General features: G+C 41.8%; 1 protein-coding gene across 1 annotated transcript in view; it reads left to right on the top strand.

Moving 5' to 3' along the window:
• The window catches only part of SLC25A20 (solute carrier family 25 member 20), a 40,017-nt gene that overhangs the window by 14,804 nt on the left and 11,857 nt on the right, over positions 1–13,356 (top strand). The window contains exons 5-6 of the mRNA XM_063426233.1: positions 9,479–9,596; positions 10,328–10,400. Of these exons, the coding sequence (XP_063282303.1) occupies positions 9,479–9,596; positions 10,328–10,400 (191 nt within the window). The remainder of the gene's footprint in view (positions 1–9,478; positions 9,597–10,327; positions 10,401–13,356) is intronic.

The following is a 13,356-nucleotide window of genomic DNA, read 5'->3' as shown; positions in this document are numbered from 1 at the left end:
TAAATTTATAGTGGAGGAGGTCATCGTACAGTGAGACTTTCTCCAGCAGCGTTCAGCAGTTCTGGAACATTTTTGGAGGTATCGGGTCAGCTTGGTGTTCCAGAGTTGTAATTTGGGGTGCGCAGTGCGTTTTAAGTGTAGGTGGTGCCATGATGTCTAGTTGAGAGGAGAGTGTGGAGTTGTAGAGGGATGTTGCAGTGTTATGGCAGGTGAGATTTGAGATGGGTGAAAGAAGACTTTGGAGGTTGATGGAGAATTGCTGTAGGTCAAGACAGTGGAGGTTTTTGCAAGACTGATGTGGTGTACTTTGGGTACGGGGTATGCCGATCTCAATGGACAGCAGATGGTGGTCAGATAGAGGAAATGGAACATTGGAGAGATTAGAGATGGTACAGAGATTGGTGAAGATGAGGTCAAGAGTGTTTCCTGCTTTATGAGTTGATTAATTAGACCACTGTGTGAGTCCAACAGAGGAGGTTATAGAGAGCAGACAAGAGGCATCAGGGCAGTTAGGGTTGTTGATTGGGATATTAAAGTCCCCAGGAATGAGGGAAGGAGTGCTAGAGGAGAGGAAATGAGGTAGCCAGAAAGAAAAGTGTTCAATAAATAGCCTAGGATAACGACGGGGGTGGTGGGGAGGGGTGTCTAAACTATGGCAATTCTTAGAGTGGGTTTAAATAGACGGAAAATTCCTTTTTCAGGTGCCTAGACAGATGAAATTTGTCCAGTCAGATTCTTCTTGGAGATGAGCAATAAAGTTATCAATAGCAAAAATACTTGTTTGAATGAGGAATAAAAAGTGATAGAAACACAGATTATTTTTACAGAAAATAGTCACCAATGTATGAGTTTGTAACAGATATGCAAATAAAATAAAAAAATTAATGCATTATCAATTTTGGCCAGTCATTTGCTTCTCACAGAGTGGCATTGAGGGAACACAGCATGTTCTGTGATCTGCCTATTCATTGGTTGTGAGAAGCACTGGATCCAGTGATTGTCATAGAGAAGCATTGGTATGGCAGATCATGTTATGCATTTTGTCTTCAATGCTTGTGATTACATTTTCAGAATAAGACAAATAATTAATATTACTATGCAAAGAAATTGTTAAAGCTGCTTAGCTGTCACAGAAACTACCACTCTGACCGTGTCGGAAAACATTGGATCAGCACAAAACTGTCAGGAAGGAAGCTAACAGGAAAAATGAGACAGATGAAGGAAACTATTGGTGCAAAGTAAAGGGTGCCTTATTGTTTAGATCTCCCCAAGGTTTGGGTCTATAAGGAGAGTGGGGCTTCATCCCAGGGGAGATACAATCAGGCCACCTGTTTGGTGAGACTTATTGATTGGCACCAATGGGATTCACAACCTGGGATTGGAGATGTCTGGAGGCACTCTGACAGCTTTGGTATGGCTTGATACCAGACACTGGCCTCTATACTTCTAGATTCACCCTACTGTTGGGGCTATTCTCTGGGTGTGGCAGTCCATTTGTTGCAAGTTGGGACTTACAACTGCCCCAGGCCTCTTATTACCCTTGCATAACACTGAGGTGCCTGATGGGCTGCGAATTGGACTAGCATGGCATAGGGAGCTTTGGGAGATTCCATGTCTACAAGATGTATGCTCAGGGGAAGCTGTGATACGGCTCCAGGTTCTTTTTGACGGGAGAGAACCAACCCTTCTTGATCGCTTTAGATATAATCAGTTGCAACATCTCTAGGTTAAGCTTTGTGGTTAATGAATTATAGAGACCCAACTGGCTTTGAACAGCTGTTGTTTTCAGAGGAACATCTTGGTAGGGGTATTTCCAGTGTATATTAGCTTCTCCTGAATTCAGTGCAGATTGCCCCCTTGCTGTACACAACTAGGTGGGAGGAGCACTTGGGGAAAACCTTTCACTGAAAAGCAGCAGGAGGCAATATTCCTCCTGGCTCATAAGTCGTCTCTAGACTTTAAAAACCAGGAAACAAACTTTAAGCTTATCTCCAGGTACTAGTGAACCCTTGAACAGATTCACTAGTTTGCCCCAAATGTCCCTGATGCATGCTGACGATTCTGTGGCGGAAACAGCTATTCATTGATAAATCTCTACTGGAGAAAAATCCATGATGACCTGACTAAAGTTACAGGAGAATCTCTCCACTTCCCCTGTTTACACCCTAGAGTATGCTGCTTCATCATTCATCAGTCTCCCTCTTTAAATATAAAAAGGGTATGACTAGGCACCTATTAAATACTGCAAAGGCCCTCATTACAATTGGAATTCTATTGGAAACAAGCGATGGCCATGCTCCAGCAGTGGCTGTCAAGGATAGACAAAATACATAATATTGGGTCCTTGAAAGCTGGATTCCATGGTAGGTCTGAAAAATGTGCTCTGGGGCCCTGGCTCAAATATATGTCTAAGACCCTGCTCTAATATACTAATTACCACCAGTTGAATTTGGCTCTCATGAACGATCTACAATGTTGGATCCTACATATTCTTTTTTTTTTTTTTTTGTTTATCCATGTGGTATGTTGACATATCTTTTTGTTTACTTATGCAACGCTCTTGAATTAAAGGGACACCAGAGCAACTACAGCTTAATATAGTTGTTCTGGTAAGTCTAACAATAACCTGCAGGCGTTTTCATGCAAACACTACCTTTTTAAAGAAAAGGCAGAGTTTACATTGCCCCCCCTAGAGACACCTCCAGTGGCGCTCCTCAGATGGAAATGCTGAACTTTCCTCATAGAGATGCATTAATTCAATGCATCTCTATGAGGAGGTGCTGATTGAGTCTTATCTCAATAAAGATTGAGTGCAAACTGAAAATGCTAAATTATTTTGGCTTGTAAACATCTGTGCCACTTTTTATACATAACCCTCAGTGTGTCCAGCTTCACCATATTTTATGGGTGGACGCTGGACATCAAAATCATCCACAAACTGAATCTTTTTCTGTGTAGCATGCCTAATGTGGGTCTGTTTCTGTGGAAACTTCAAAAATGTAAAGAGTGCAGTTATGTTAGAAACCACACTGTGTACAGAAATAAGGCTGCAGGTGCAACATGTGTAGCCTAAAATCATTGAAAAATCTTAAGTGAATTTGCAGCTTAGTCTGTCCCTTTAAGGTCTTGGTATTCAGTGTGATGGAATAATCTTTTTGGCAAGAGTAGCCTGAGCTTTCCTAGTATAAGAAGTCCGTATTCTAAAATAAATTGGATGAGGACCCTACGGCGATAATGATTTGAAATCATATCTTATAGACAAGGAAGGGTTTAAATGTAAATAGTGGTTTAGTAAGCACTTTCTTTTGCAAAAAATAAAGGGTCATGACGTTTGGAGACTTTTCCAAAATCTATGCCTAGCTAAACAAAGTAGCTATCGAAGAAAGTTATCCATTCCAAATTAAGGTTGTTGTCTTGGGTGTACGTGTAGCAAAGCAGTTAAGTGGAAATAGACTCATTGCCTGATCTAGTGTCTGGCTGGTATCTTAAGAAGCACCACAGATCAAGTCTGTTTCAAAATTATGTAAACCTGTCCAAGTGTAGTCTATCTAGATTTCTAGAGGTTTTGAATTTCCAAAACGGTCTTTCTATTTTAAATAATTTTAAATGTTGTCTATACTTATAGAACATAAGGACAAAAAACATTCTAAACAGGATATAGCAGTTTAGGAACTAAAGTCATTTAACCCCTTAAGGACCAAACTTCTGGAATAAAAGGGAATCATGACATGTCACACATGTCATGTGTCCTTAAGGAGTTAAACTCCATTGTGAAAGCCAATGGAAGCCACTTGCCACATACTATCATTGATGGTACATGACAAATATGGTATGTACTAGGCCACTGCTGGACTGCTTCCCAATGAATCAGTCCAGTAATACTGCTTGATTTGCCCCCAAGCTGAGTGATCGCCTTAGCTGTCACCTGTCACTCAGCCCGGGGGCAAGTTAAAAACCAATGGATTATCATGGTTAGCATTGGCTAGAACGAGGGCTTCTTTGGGTTGGGGTTAGTTAATGTTAGTTTCACCAAATCTCGTCACCAGCAAGCATAGCCTTTGCAAAATTAGGGCATGTCTTTACTTTGACTCTGTAAGATTCCCCAAAATCTGGCAAAGATATACGTATTGGGTATTTATGTAATCATGAGATGCATCCAAATACACATTTGGAGTCTTTGAGGTAGTAGAACACCCAAAGCCTGTAAAATCTTGAATTATAGGGACATTCTAAGCACCAATAACACTACATTCCAGTGTAGTGATTTTAGTGCACCGACACTGCCTCTTTACCTGAACAATGTAAAACATTGACATTAAACTATAGTATACCTATAGTACTCTGTTTTATCTTTAGTTAAACTCTTTGGCGTTTATGATGGTGGTTAAAAAACCTCGATAAGGTAGAGATATTCTGGATAAAATGGTGGTACCGCTCTTAGAACATATATTATAACCTATCTAAGGAGCACAGTTTATGTTGAGCAAAAGGCACATGTTTCTTATAAAAAAAGTTGCTATCCCTTAAAGTTCCTCACAAAAGTAGTCTGTATGCCTGTGATGCACTCCCTAACAGATTTAAAATTAACTGGCTCCATTGTTAGTTTAGCGGCTATAATACAAATGTCCACAAGATGGCATCAGTTCTCTTCTTGAACTTAAAGGAGGGGAACAAAATCGTCACCATAATGTAATAGCAGTTGATATAAATAACTTATGAAGGTATACAAATAAAACAGGATTTGAATAAACTCCAATTTGGCAAACTGATAAGACGAAGGGAGCGTCACAAAGCCCTTTTTTATTAAATAAGTAAACCACATCTAGGATTGACCACTTCTTAATTTCTCGTGAAATGTTACCCAAGGTAACACAAGCAGAAATCTAGAAGATATTCGTCTCAGATCCTGTGCCTATCATTATTATTTATAAAGCGCCAACTAATTCTGAAGCGCTGTACAATAGATGGGCTAATAGACATGTATTTGTAACAAGATGAGTTGGACACACAGGAACAGAGGGATTGAGGGCCCTGCTCAATGAGCTTACATGTTAGAGGGAGCAGGGTATAGTGACACATAAGGTAAGGGGAAAAGTAGGTTGCTAGGATAGTATTCACTGAGGGCTTCGTGTTTTGTTTTCATGACAGTGGCAGGAGAAGAATCAGGGTGCTGTTCAGTTTAATTGATATGCTTTCCCGAAGAAGTAAGTTTTCAATGATTTTTTTTGAAGGAGTGGAGACTGGGTGAAAGTCTAACAGAGAGGGGGAAAACATTCCATAAGAATGGTGCAGCCCTAGAGAAGTCTTGAAGGCGAGCATCAGAGGTGTGAGTACGAACAGAGGTTAGACGTAGGTCTTCGGCAGAGCGTATGGGCCTACATGTGACATATTTGTGTATTGGTTAGGAGAAGTAGGACAGAGCAGCATTTTGTAGAGATTTATAAGAAAGTACCCGGATCTTAAATTGAGCCCTATATCTTACGGGAAGCCAATGTAGGGACTGACAGATGGGGGAGGTGTAGGTGTACAGGAAGATGAGCCTCGCCGGAGCAATCATTATAGACCGTAATGTTGAAAGTTGGGTGTACTTAAGACCACAGAGAAGCAAATTGCAGTATTCAAGGCGAGAGAGGGCAGCGGCATGGACAAGAACCTCTGCTGCATCAGGCGTTAAATGTTTTATGCATGGAAGCGGCAGGATTTGGCAATTGATTGGGAATGAGGGGTGAAGGAATGGTCGGAGCAAAAGAGAACACCTAGGCAGCGAGCCTGTGAGTTCTCTTTTGGACAGATTAAGTTCAAGGAAATGAGCAGCCATCCATTCGGAAATAGCAGAGAGGCAGTGAGAGACACGAGTCAAGAGGGGTGGTGAGAAATCAGGGGAGGACAGATAGATTTACATCTCATCTGTATAGAAATGATACTGGAAGCCAAAGGAGCTGATGAGTTTACCAAGGGAGGCAGTATATGTGGAGAACAATGGGGGACCAAGGGCAGATCCTTGGGGAACACTAACAGAGAGGGATTGGGGAGAAGAGGTAGAGCCAGAGAAAGAAACACTGAATGAGTGCTGGAAGAGAGTAGTATCTTGTAGACCGAGATTACAGAGGATGAGCAGATGCTGTTGATAAGCAGCAGAAAGCATGAGGCACATTTTCTGAGGTATCGGGTCAGCTTGGTGTGCCAGGGTTTTAATTGGGGGTGCTTAGTGCGTTTAAGTGTAGGAGGTGCCACGTTGTCTAGTTGAGAGGAGAAAGTGGAGTTGTAGATGGAGGTTGCAGTATTGGGGCAGGTGAGGTTTAAGATGGGTGAAAGGAGACTTTGGAGGTTGTTGGAGAAACGCTGTAGGTCAAGACAGTGAACGTTTCTGCAAGACTGATGTGGTGAGCAGTGGCGGATGTAGACTTTGTGAGGCCTTAGTGGGAGCCTCATGTTTGAGTTTCGCCTAACACCCAAAGTAAAAAAAAAATAGGGGTTGCATTGTGTGTATAAGGTGCTGTAGTTGTATTGAAGTAGAAGCTTGCAGCACTGGATACAGAGAGCTAGTCTCTCTATTCATTGTTCAGAGGCTTGTAGTGTTGCGGCTCCCTGTGCTGCTGTGACAAAGTGGGGGGAGGGGGGGTAGTAGAGGGGCGGCGATTGGGTAGGCGATGGTGGGGCAGCTGTGACAGGGTAGAGTGGGAGGAGGGGCTGTGATAGGTTAAGGGGGCTGTGTGGGGGAGCTGTGATAGGGAAGAGTGGGTAGAGCGGCTGTGACAGGGTAGGAGGTGATTGGGGGGGCTGTGACAGGGTAGGGTCCACAGTGGAGGGGCTTTAGCTAACTTTACTGATGACAGTCTGGACCATTTAGATGTTCCCAATCTATTCTGGCAAACCTCTAAAGGACAGATAATTGCTTATGAGTGTAATTTAAAATACAGTGGAACACTAAATATAACACTGACTTGGCAAACGTGCATCTGACATATATGGCTTCACTGCCTGGTAAAACAAAATCAAACCTATGTAAAGACCAAAAATTATTAGATTGCTTTTTGCTAGAAAACTTTTTCGGATGGGGAAACTCCTTGCTGCACCTAGCTCAACCCAAATCAGAACATTAGCGAATCACTCATGTAGTCAAACCAGATTTTTGGGTAATAAAAACAGGAAAGGCAGGAAAAACCCTGGGACCCAAAGGGGTAACTATTGATTACTATAAACTTTAACAAAGCCAGAGGACTGGCATTTTAACATCCCTTTTTAAATGCTATTTATCTAACCAAAATGCCAATTACACCCATCATACCATCTAGAATAATTCTAATTACAAAATCCGACAAAGATCTGGCCCTCCCAACCTCCTCTAGACAATTCACTCTATTAAATAACGATTTCAAACTCCGCACAAAAATATTGGCCAATATACTGCAACAATTTCTTCCCTCTATTCTACATCTTCCACAACTAGACGGTCCATTCAGGGACTGTCACGGCTCCCCGTTCTTCTGCCGGCCTGGCCACACATAAACTAAGCGGTCACGCCAACAGAGATATTGAATACTTACCTTGGTAGCGGTAAACCACTGCCAGACTTCCTTCCGTTCCGGTTGCCAGCGAGTAGAACATTCCTAGAGACGCTGGCCGCTGCAGTTCCGGTTTTAATGAAAAACTCACCTTCGCCCACACCAAAGATGGTGCCAACGTGCGTGCAACATCACATCATAGGCATCATTATTTGCCCCTCCGCCCCCCAACCCCTCACTCTAGCGCATGCATAACCAAACAAAAGATTCCCATGTGGTGTACAACTCACACAATGCTATAGCAGCTGGGGATCTACCATTTGCCCATCCTTGCAGGTTTTTTTTTTTTGTGAGCAGTGTTTGTATGTTTAAAATGTAATCATGTTTTGGTATAGAGAGAGAGAGAGAGAATTTGTTTGTACAGTTGCCATTAGAATGAAGTGGTGTACTTCTATGTAATGTTTGTGTTCAAATGCAGGGATGTGTTTTATATGTAGTGTTAGATTTCAAATCAAATGCAGGTGTGCGTTTGTGCGTAGTGTTGGTGTTTGAATGAAGGTGTGTGTGTGTGTGTGTGTATATATGTATATATATTTGGCATTTTAATACAGTGGTGTGTTTTTAATATTTCTGTTTAAATGCAGAGGAGATTTTGTATGTACTGATGGCTTTTAAATGAGGGGTGTACATTTGTGTGCAGTGTTGGTGTTTGAATTAATGTGTTTGTGTATGATTTTGGCATTTGACTGCAGGAGTGTGTTTGAATAGATCTATCCAGTTCAAAATTAAATCTGGTTTTGAATTTACAGACTGGTATCTTACTGCAGTAATAGCGAGCCAACGCCCTATAACATAAACAAATTAACCACACACTTGCCAATTCATTCAGTAATACTTTGAAGAAAGCAGGTGTTGGCACATAAATGGATGATTTGCCCTGATTTAGATTTTTCACATTCCAGAACTTCCCTGTGTTTCCCATCTAGAATGTCTAAGAAAGGGTATACAATTGTATGCTGGATATGCTCAGAAGGGGAGGCTTCTGTTGCTTATTTGGTAGAGTTGCCCTGATTATCCCAGTATTGGATAAAAGTCCAATCTATTATCTTAACATCTACAAGCTACCACACCACCTACTACTTATATTACTATTTGTGCTGGAGCCAGAGTGAAGATCCATCACTGTGTTTAAAATACACAAACATGCAGACGTCTAAGTTTCTAATCAAATCAATTACTGTGACCCTTGTTCAGATCAAAATACAGCACTCTCACGCATTCATTAAACAGCAATTTCAAGTCTCACAGAATGTAATAGTTTTATTTAAAATTACCTTACCTAGGGGAGTATATGATCATACATTGCTTAAGCCTGGCACTATTCATGGCAGGTCCTACTCTAGCAACCTGTCTGCTCCCAAGTAAGTGGATTAATCTCATAACCGCAGACATTAGTTGCTAGAGTCGGATCTGCCAAGAATGGGGTACATTGATGTTGTGGCAGGCTTATGCCATGTATGATCATATGCTGTAACTAAACCACTACTTTTTACAGACCAGTCTGTCATGAACATCCCCATGCCTTTTTAAAATTCCTTCTTCCATCATCAAACATTTTGTGATTGTTAGTGTTACCCCTTATCTCCGTTATTATAGTGTTGCTTGTTCTATCTCTTTTTTACAGGAAATGATGCCGCTTCTATAAAATACATGTTTATTTGTCTTCATTGTGTCTGTTGCATATACAGGAACTATCAATGTTGAGGGAATTCCTAATTTTCCACTCTGTTTTAGAGTAGGGAATTTAATGTATAAACACATGCTCCAATTTTTCAGAATCCTCTTCATGCAACATTGTCTTCCTGTGGTGCCTGTACCTTCCAGTCACTTCAGATACACATATTCTGCCCATACCCTTTAGTAAGATTTAAATGAATGCAACTCGTGATTCATTCTCTGATTTCACTTTTCAGATTCAAGCTGCCTCAGGCGGATTGAAATATGCTGGCCCAATGGACTGTGCAAAACAACTGTACAGAGAAGCTGGGATTAGAGGAGTATACAAAGGGACGGTCCTAACACTCATGAGAGGTATAATTTAATGAGCAAAACGGCCTCTAGGGAAAGGCATCACATGAAACATTAAAGTCTTCTAGTCTCATTTCAGAGACAGGTGTGCTGGGATGAGCTGCCTTGCTCTGCACCTGAAGATTCTATAACTCTGTGTGCATTACAAATGAATATTTGATCATTTAATGCAATAACTCATCATATTAGAAGTAAATGCACACAATCTCAGAGAAAAAGCCACAGTATTTGGCATTATTGTTCTCCCAACCTATCATTATCCAGAGTATTTTACTTACAATGTAACCTTCTAGCTGCTATTCATTTAAATCACGCAAAACTGTCGATCAGCTTTTGGTGCCAATATCTGAGCATACAGCCAGCCTACGAACATCTTCCACGGCGAAAAACTGTAAAACATTTTTGATTCTTTTTCCCATTGTGAAATCCAGCGGACTATTTTGTAGCTCTGTTAGATGTGTGACATTGTCTGATATAAAATATTGACTCTTCTTGAATTGTTTTACATATACATGGTTATTTTACTAAAAAGGATGTCATAGTGAATATCAAAATTAAGGCCAGAGTAATTAAACTGAAAACGTAGCTAAGTTATAGAAATTTTCCTCTAGTGAATAACCCTGATGCTGTATGTTTTTAGTAGGTATACAAAGAACGTTCAAGTGTTTAAGGTAAAAGTTTTATCATCCTCGGATCTTAGATTTAGTTTAACTGAATTCTGTTTCTTGTTGCAGATGTGCCGGCCAGCGGGATGTATTTTATGACTTATGAATGGCTGAAAAATATTCTCACCCCTGAGGGACATAGGTAATTTACTAGGAAACAGGAGAGACTGTTACCATTTATAGGCTGAGATTTTGGGGTAATTTGTATTGAGGACATTGGGCTAGGCTGCAGAATTTCCAGTTGCTATGTTTGGTCTTCTTCTAATAACATTCCTAATGAGAAATTGTTGGGGGACCCTGTAAAGCATCTGGTTCAATATCTGAAAAGGACAATGTATTCTGACTCAGACTTTTATTTTCTTTTTGCAATGCTGTTTATTCATGAAACCTGGAGGTGTGGGGAACTGATAGAGAAAAATGTGTTTTTAGACCAAAACAGCAGTGATGGAAATAGATGTATATACTCCCTATGTGACTACTTTAAGGAACACTATATCCTTATGAGAAAACCCCCCACTATTCCTAATGCTATAGGCCTATAATCCTGTCCCTAGTAGAGATAGGTTACTTCCCCCTTAAGCAAATGTTTTTACTTCCCCTTTTCCAGCTCCCTCAGTGCTGCTTAGCACTTAGCTTTCCTATGAGGTAATGAGGTTCAATGCAGGCACACTCACATCGGAACTGCCTGCGTTGAATATAGATGATCCTAGATGTCCTCATACAGTTTTGGAGCATGCTTGCAAGGGGGGAAGCATGGTTCTCCCAACCCTCCCTCTCTCATTTCAGCCCTCCATACCTTCCTACGGTCCTTAATGTGCATGGTGTTGTTTTTTTGTTTTGTTTGTTTTTTCCTCTTCCTCCTTCCTCCTTCCTCTTCCTTTTTTATTGAGTCAGGATATTATGATACAGAATAAAGATAATGGGCTATAGCCGTTGAACATATGACAGATACAGTAAACACCAGAGTATATCAGCCTCGCCTTTTGGGGTTTTTTTTTTTTTTTTTTTTAATTCTTTATTTTTGCAGTGCATATATCACTCACAGGCATGCATTTGGTACCCCAACGGCAATCCATATGCAGGTTCCAAGACATTAGTTACAGTGGGGAATAGATAAACAATGCACTTCTTTTTTTTTTTTTTTTAAAGAGACATATGGTTTGACATCAGGTTGGATATAAACATGGCTTAGGAATAACTTGTTCATTCTTGCAATATGATATGCTAAAATAATTATGAATTTAACTTTGAGAATCATAGATTGAGCAAACTGTTGCCCATAGTGAAAATTGCAAGTCACTTGTAATACATAGGAAGAAAAAATAATAACAAAAGGGGAAATAGCAAAATAGTCAAACGTATGTGTGTGGCCAGTTTAAGCTAGAGACATTGACAGTGAGAGCCCATTAGCAGTTCAGGTATGCATATCGCCGATAATCTTAGACTAATATGACCTGCTAAGTTGAGCATGCTTAGGACCATTGGGTCTACCTGATAATAGGGTGTAACGACTGACCTAACTGGCGATAAGTAATTATGCTGTGACATAGCTTCAGGTACACTGCCCGTTTTAAAATACCGTTTATGATTAATGCTGCCTAGTTACGACATCATGAATAGGTCTAAATAGCTAGGAGACTTCGGGCTATGGATCTTCAGTGGTTAATCTTTATGTGTGAGTATGCTAGGCTAGATATTCACGCTACTTTAGTACGTTTAAACGTTATGAGAGTTAAGCTAAGGCTAGGGCACATTATAAGGTATACAAAGAAAGATGATGAAGTTAAATAAAATTTGCACAACGTTATACCCCACATGTATCCAGACTGTTTTATGCGATTCAGCTTATTCCCATGCGGGTCCCACAGCCAAAAAGTCCCAGTTATTATGTGAATAACGCAAAATGTCACAGTGGGACAATAAGTCTTCAACAGAGAGATATGTGCATACATATATAGGCTGGTAGTGGCCTGGGAAGAGTGACCCGATCAGCCGACTCCCTCCAGTGGTATAGAGCTGCCCCGTCTGGAAGCCCTCAGGGTTCCCCTTTCTGTGCTAGGCTGCAGTGGGGTACCTCGGTCACAGTCTATGTGTCTTGCGGCGTCCTCTGTTCTCTTTTCAGTCTGCTTCGGGGTCCGTCTCTGGATAATGTGAGTGTGAGTCTCCGATGGGGTCGGGGTCTTTTTCCTCCACGGTCCGTGAGCGGCTCGGGTTGCCTTGTGCTGGTTTCGAGTAATTGGTTTTCGTCGCCGTATCTTAGGCAGCGCGGTAGTTTGTTTTGTCTGCTTTGTCTTCGGGCGCCTCGTGGGTTGCTTGACTGTAGGCCAGCTTGGGTCTGCGACTGGTTGTGTGTTATTTCGAGTAATTTTTTCTGTGGTATGCTGCGTTGCACCCCGCTGGGTCAGTTCCCGGAATTTTTCCCAGAAAGTGTCAAATGCTTGTGCGATGCTGTCTTGCGTGGCTCCCTTCCTGGGAGTATGGGTGAAGCTGGGTCTCGGTGCGGCGGCCATCTTGGCTCGCGCCACGTGGGATTCCGAGTCTCCAGAGCCTCTCCAGTGGATGCTGGACGGGTATGTCTGCCGTTTGGGGGGAACCGGGATGACCCCCGCCGGTCCATAGGGGGGGGGGTTGGAGCGCTTTTGGTCTCCGTAGTCGACCTTAGTGCAGGAAGAGCGGCCGTCTCTCCCCGCCTCGGTCACCAACAGGCCGCATGGCTGCGTCGTCCAGGCTACCGGCAGAATCGCCACAGGCAACATGGTCCCGGGTTGCTCACGGGTGTCCAGCAGGAGTATGAAGCGGTAATTAGTCGTTTTTGGCTCGTTAATTAGTCGATTTGTAGGTCTCGGGCCTGGAGCTCGGGCAGCCTGCGACCATCCACTTCAGCAGTCAGGCTCCGCCCCCGCCTTTTGGGGTTTTTACCCTCCCCACCCCTCTGTCCCCCCAAAGTAATACTAAATAAAGTATCCAATAGAACATTCATGAGTTTAAGATGACACTGCACTATTATGCATGCACATTAATCTGGTCACGAGGAGAAGTCGCAGAGGAAACCTATTTAAGCTTGGTAAACATATCTGCATTTTATAGAAAAACTATGT

Source organism: Pelobates fuscus, chromosome 7 (assembly GCF_036172605.1).
Source record: "Pelobates fuscus isolate aPelFus1 chromosome 7, aPelFus1.pri, whole genome shotgun sequence".
Lineage (NCBI taxonomy): Eukaryota > Metazoa > Chordata > Amphibia > Anura > Pelobatidae > Pelobates > Pelobates fuscus.
The sequence above is the reverse complement of the archived record's forward strand: the minus strand, read 5'-3'. Positions and strand labels throughout refer to the sequence as shown.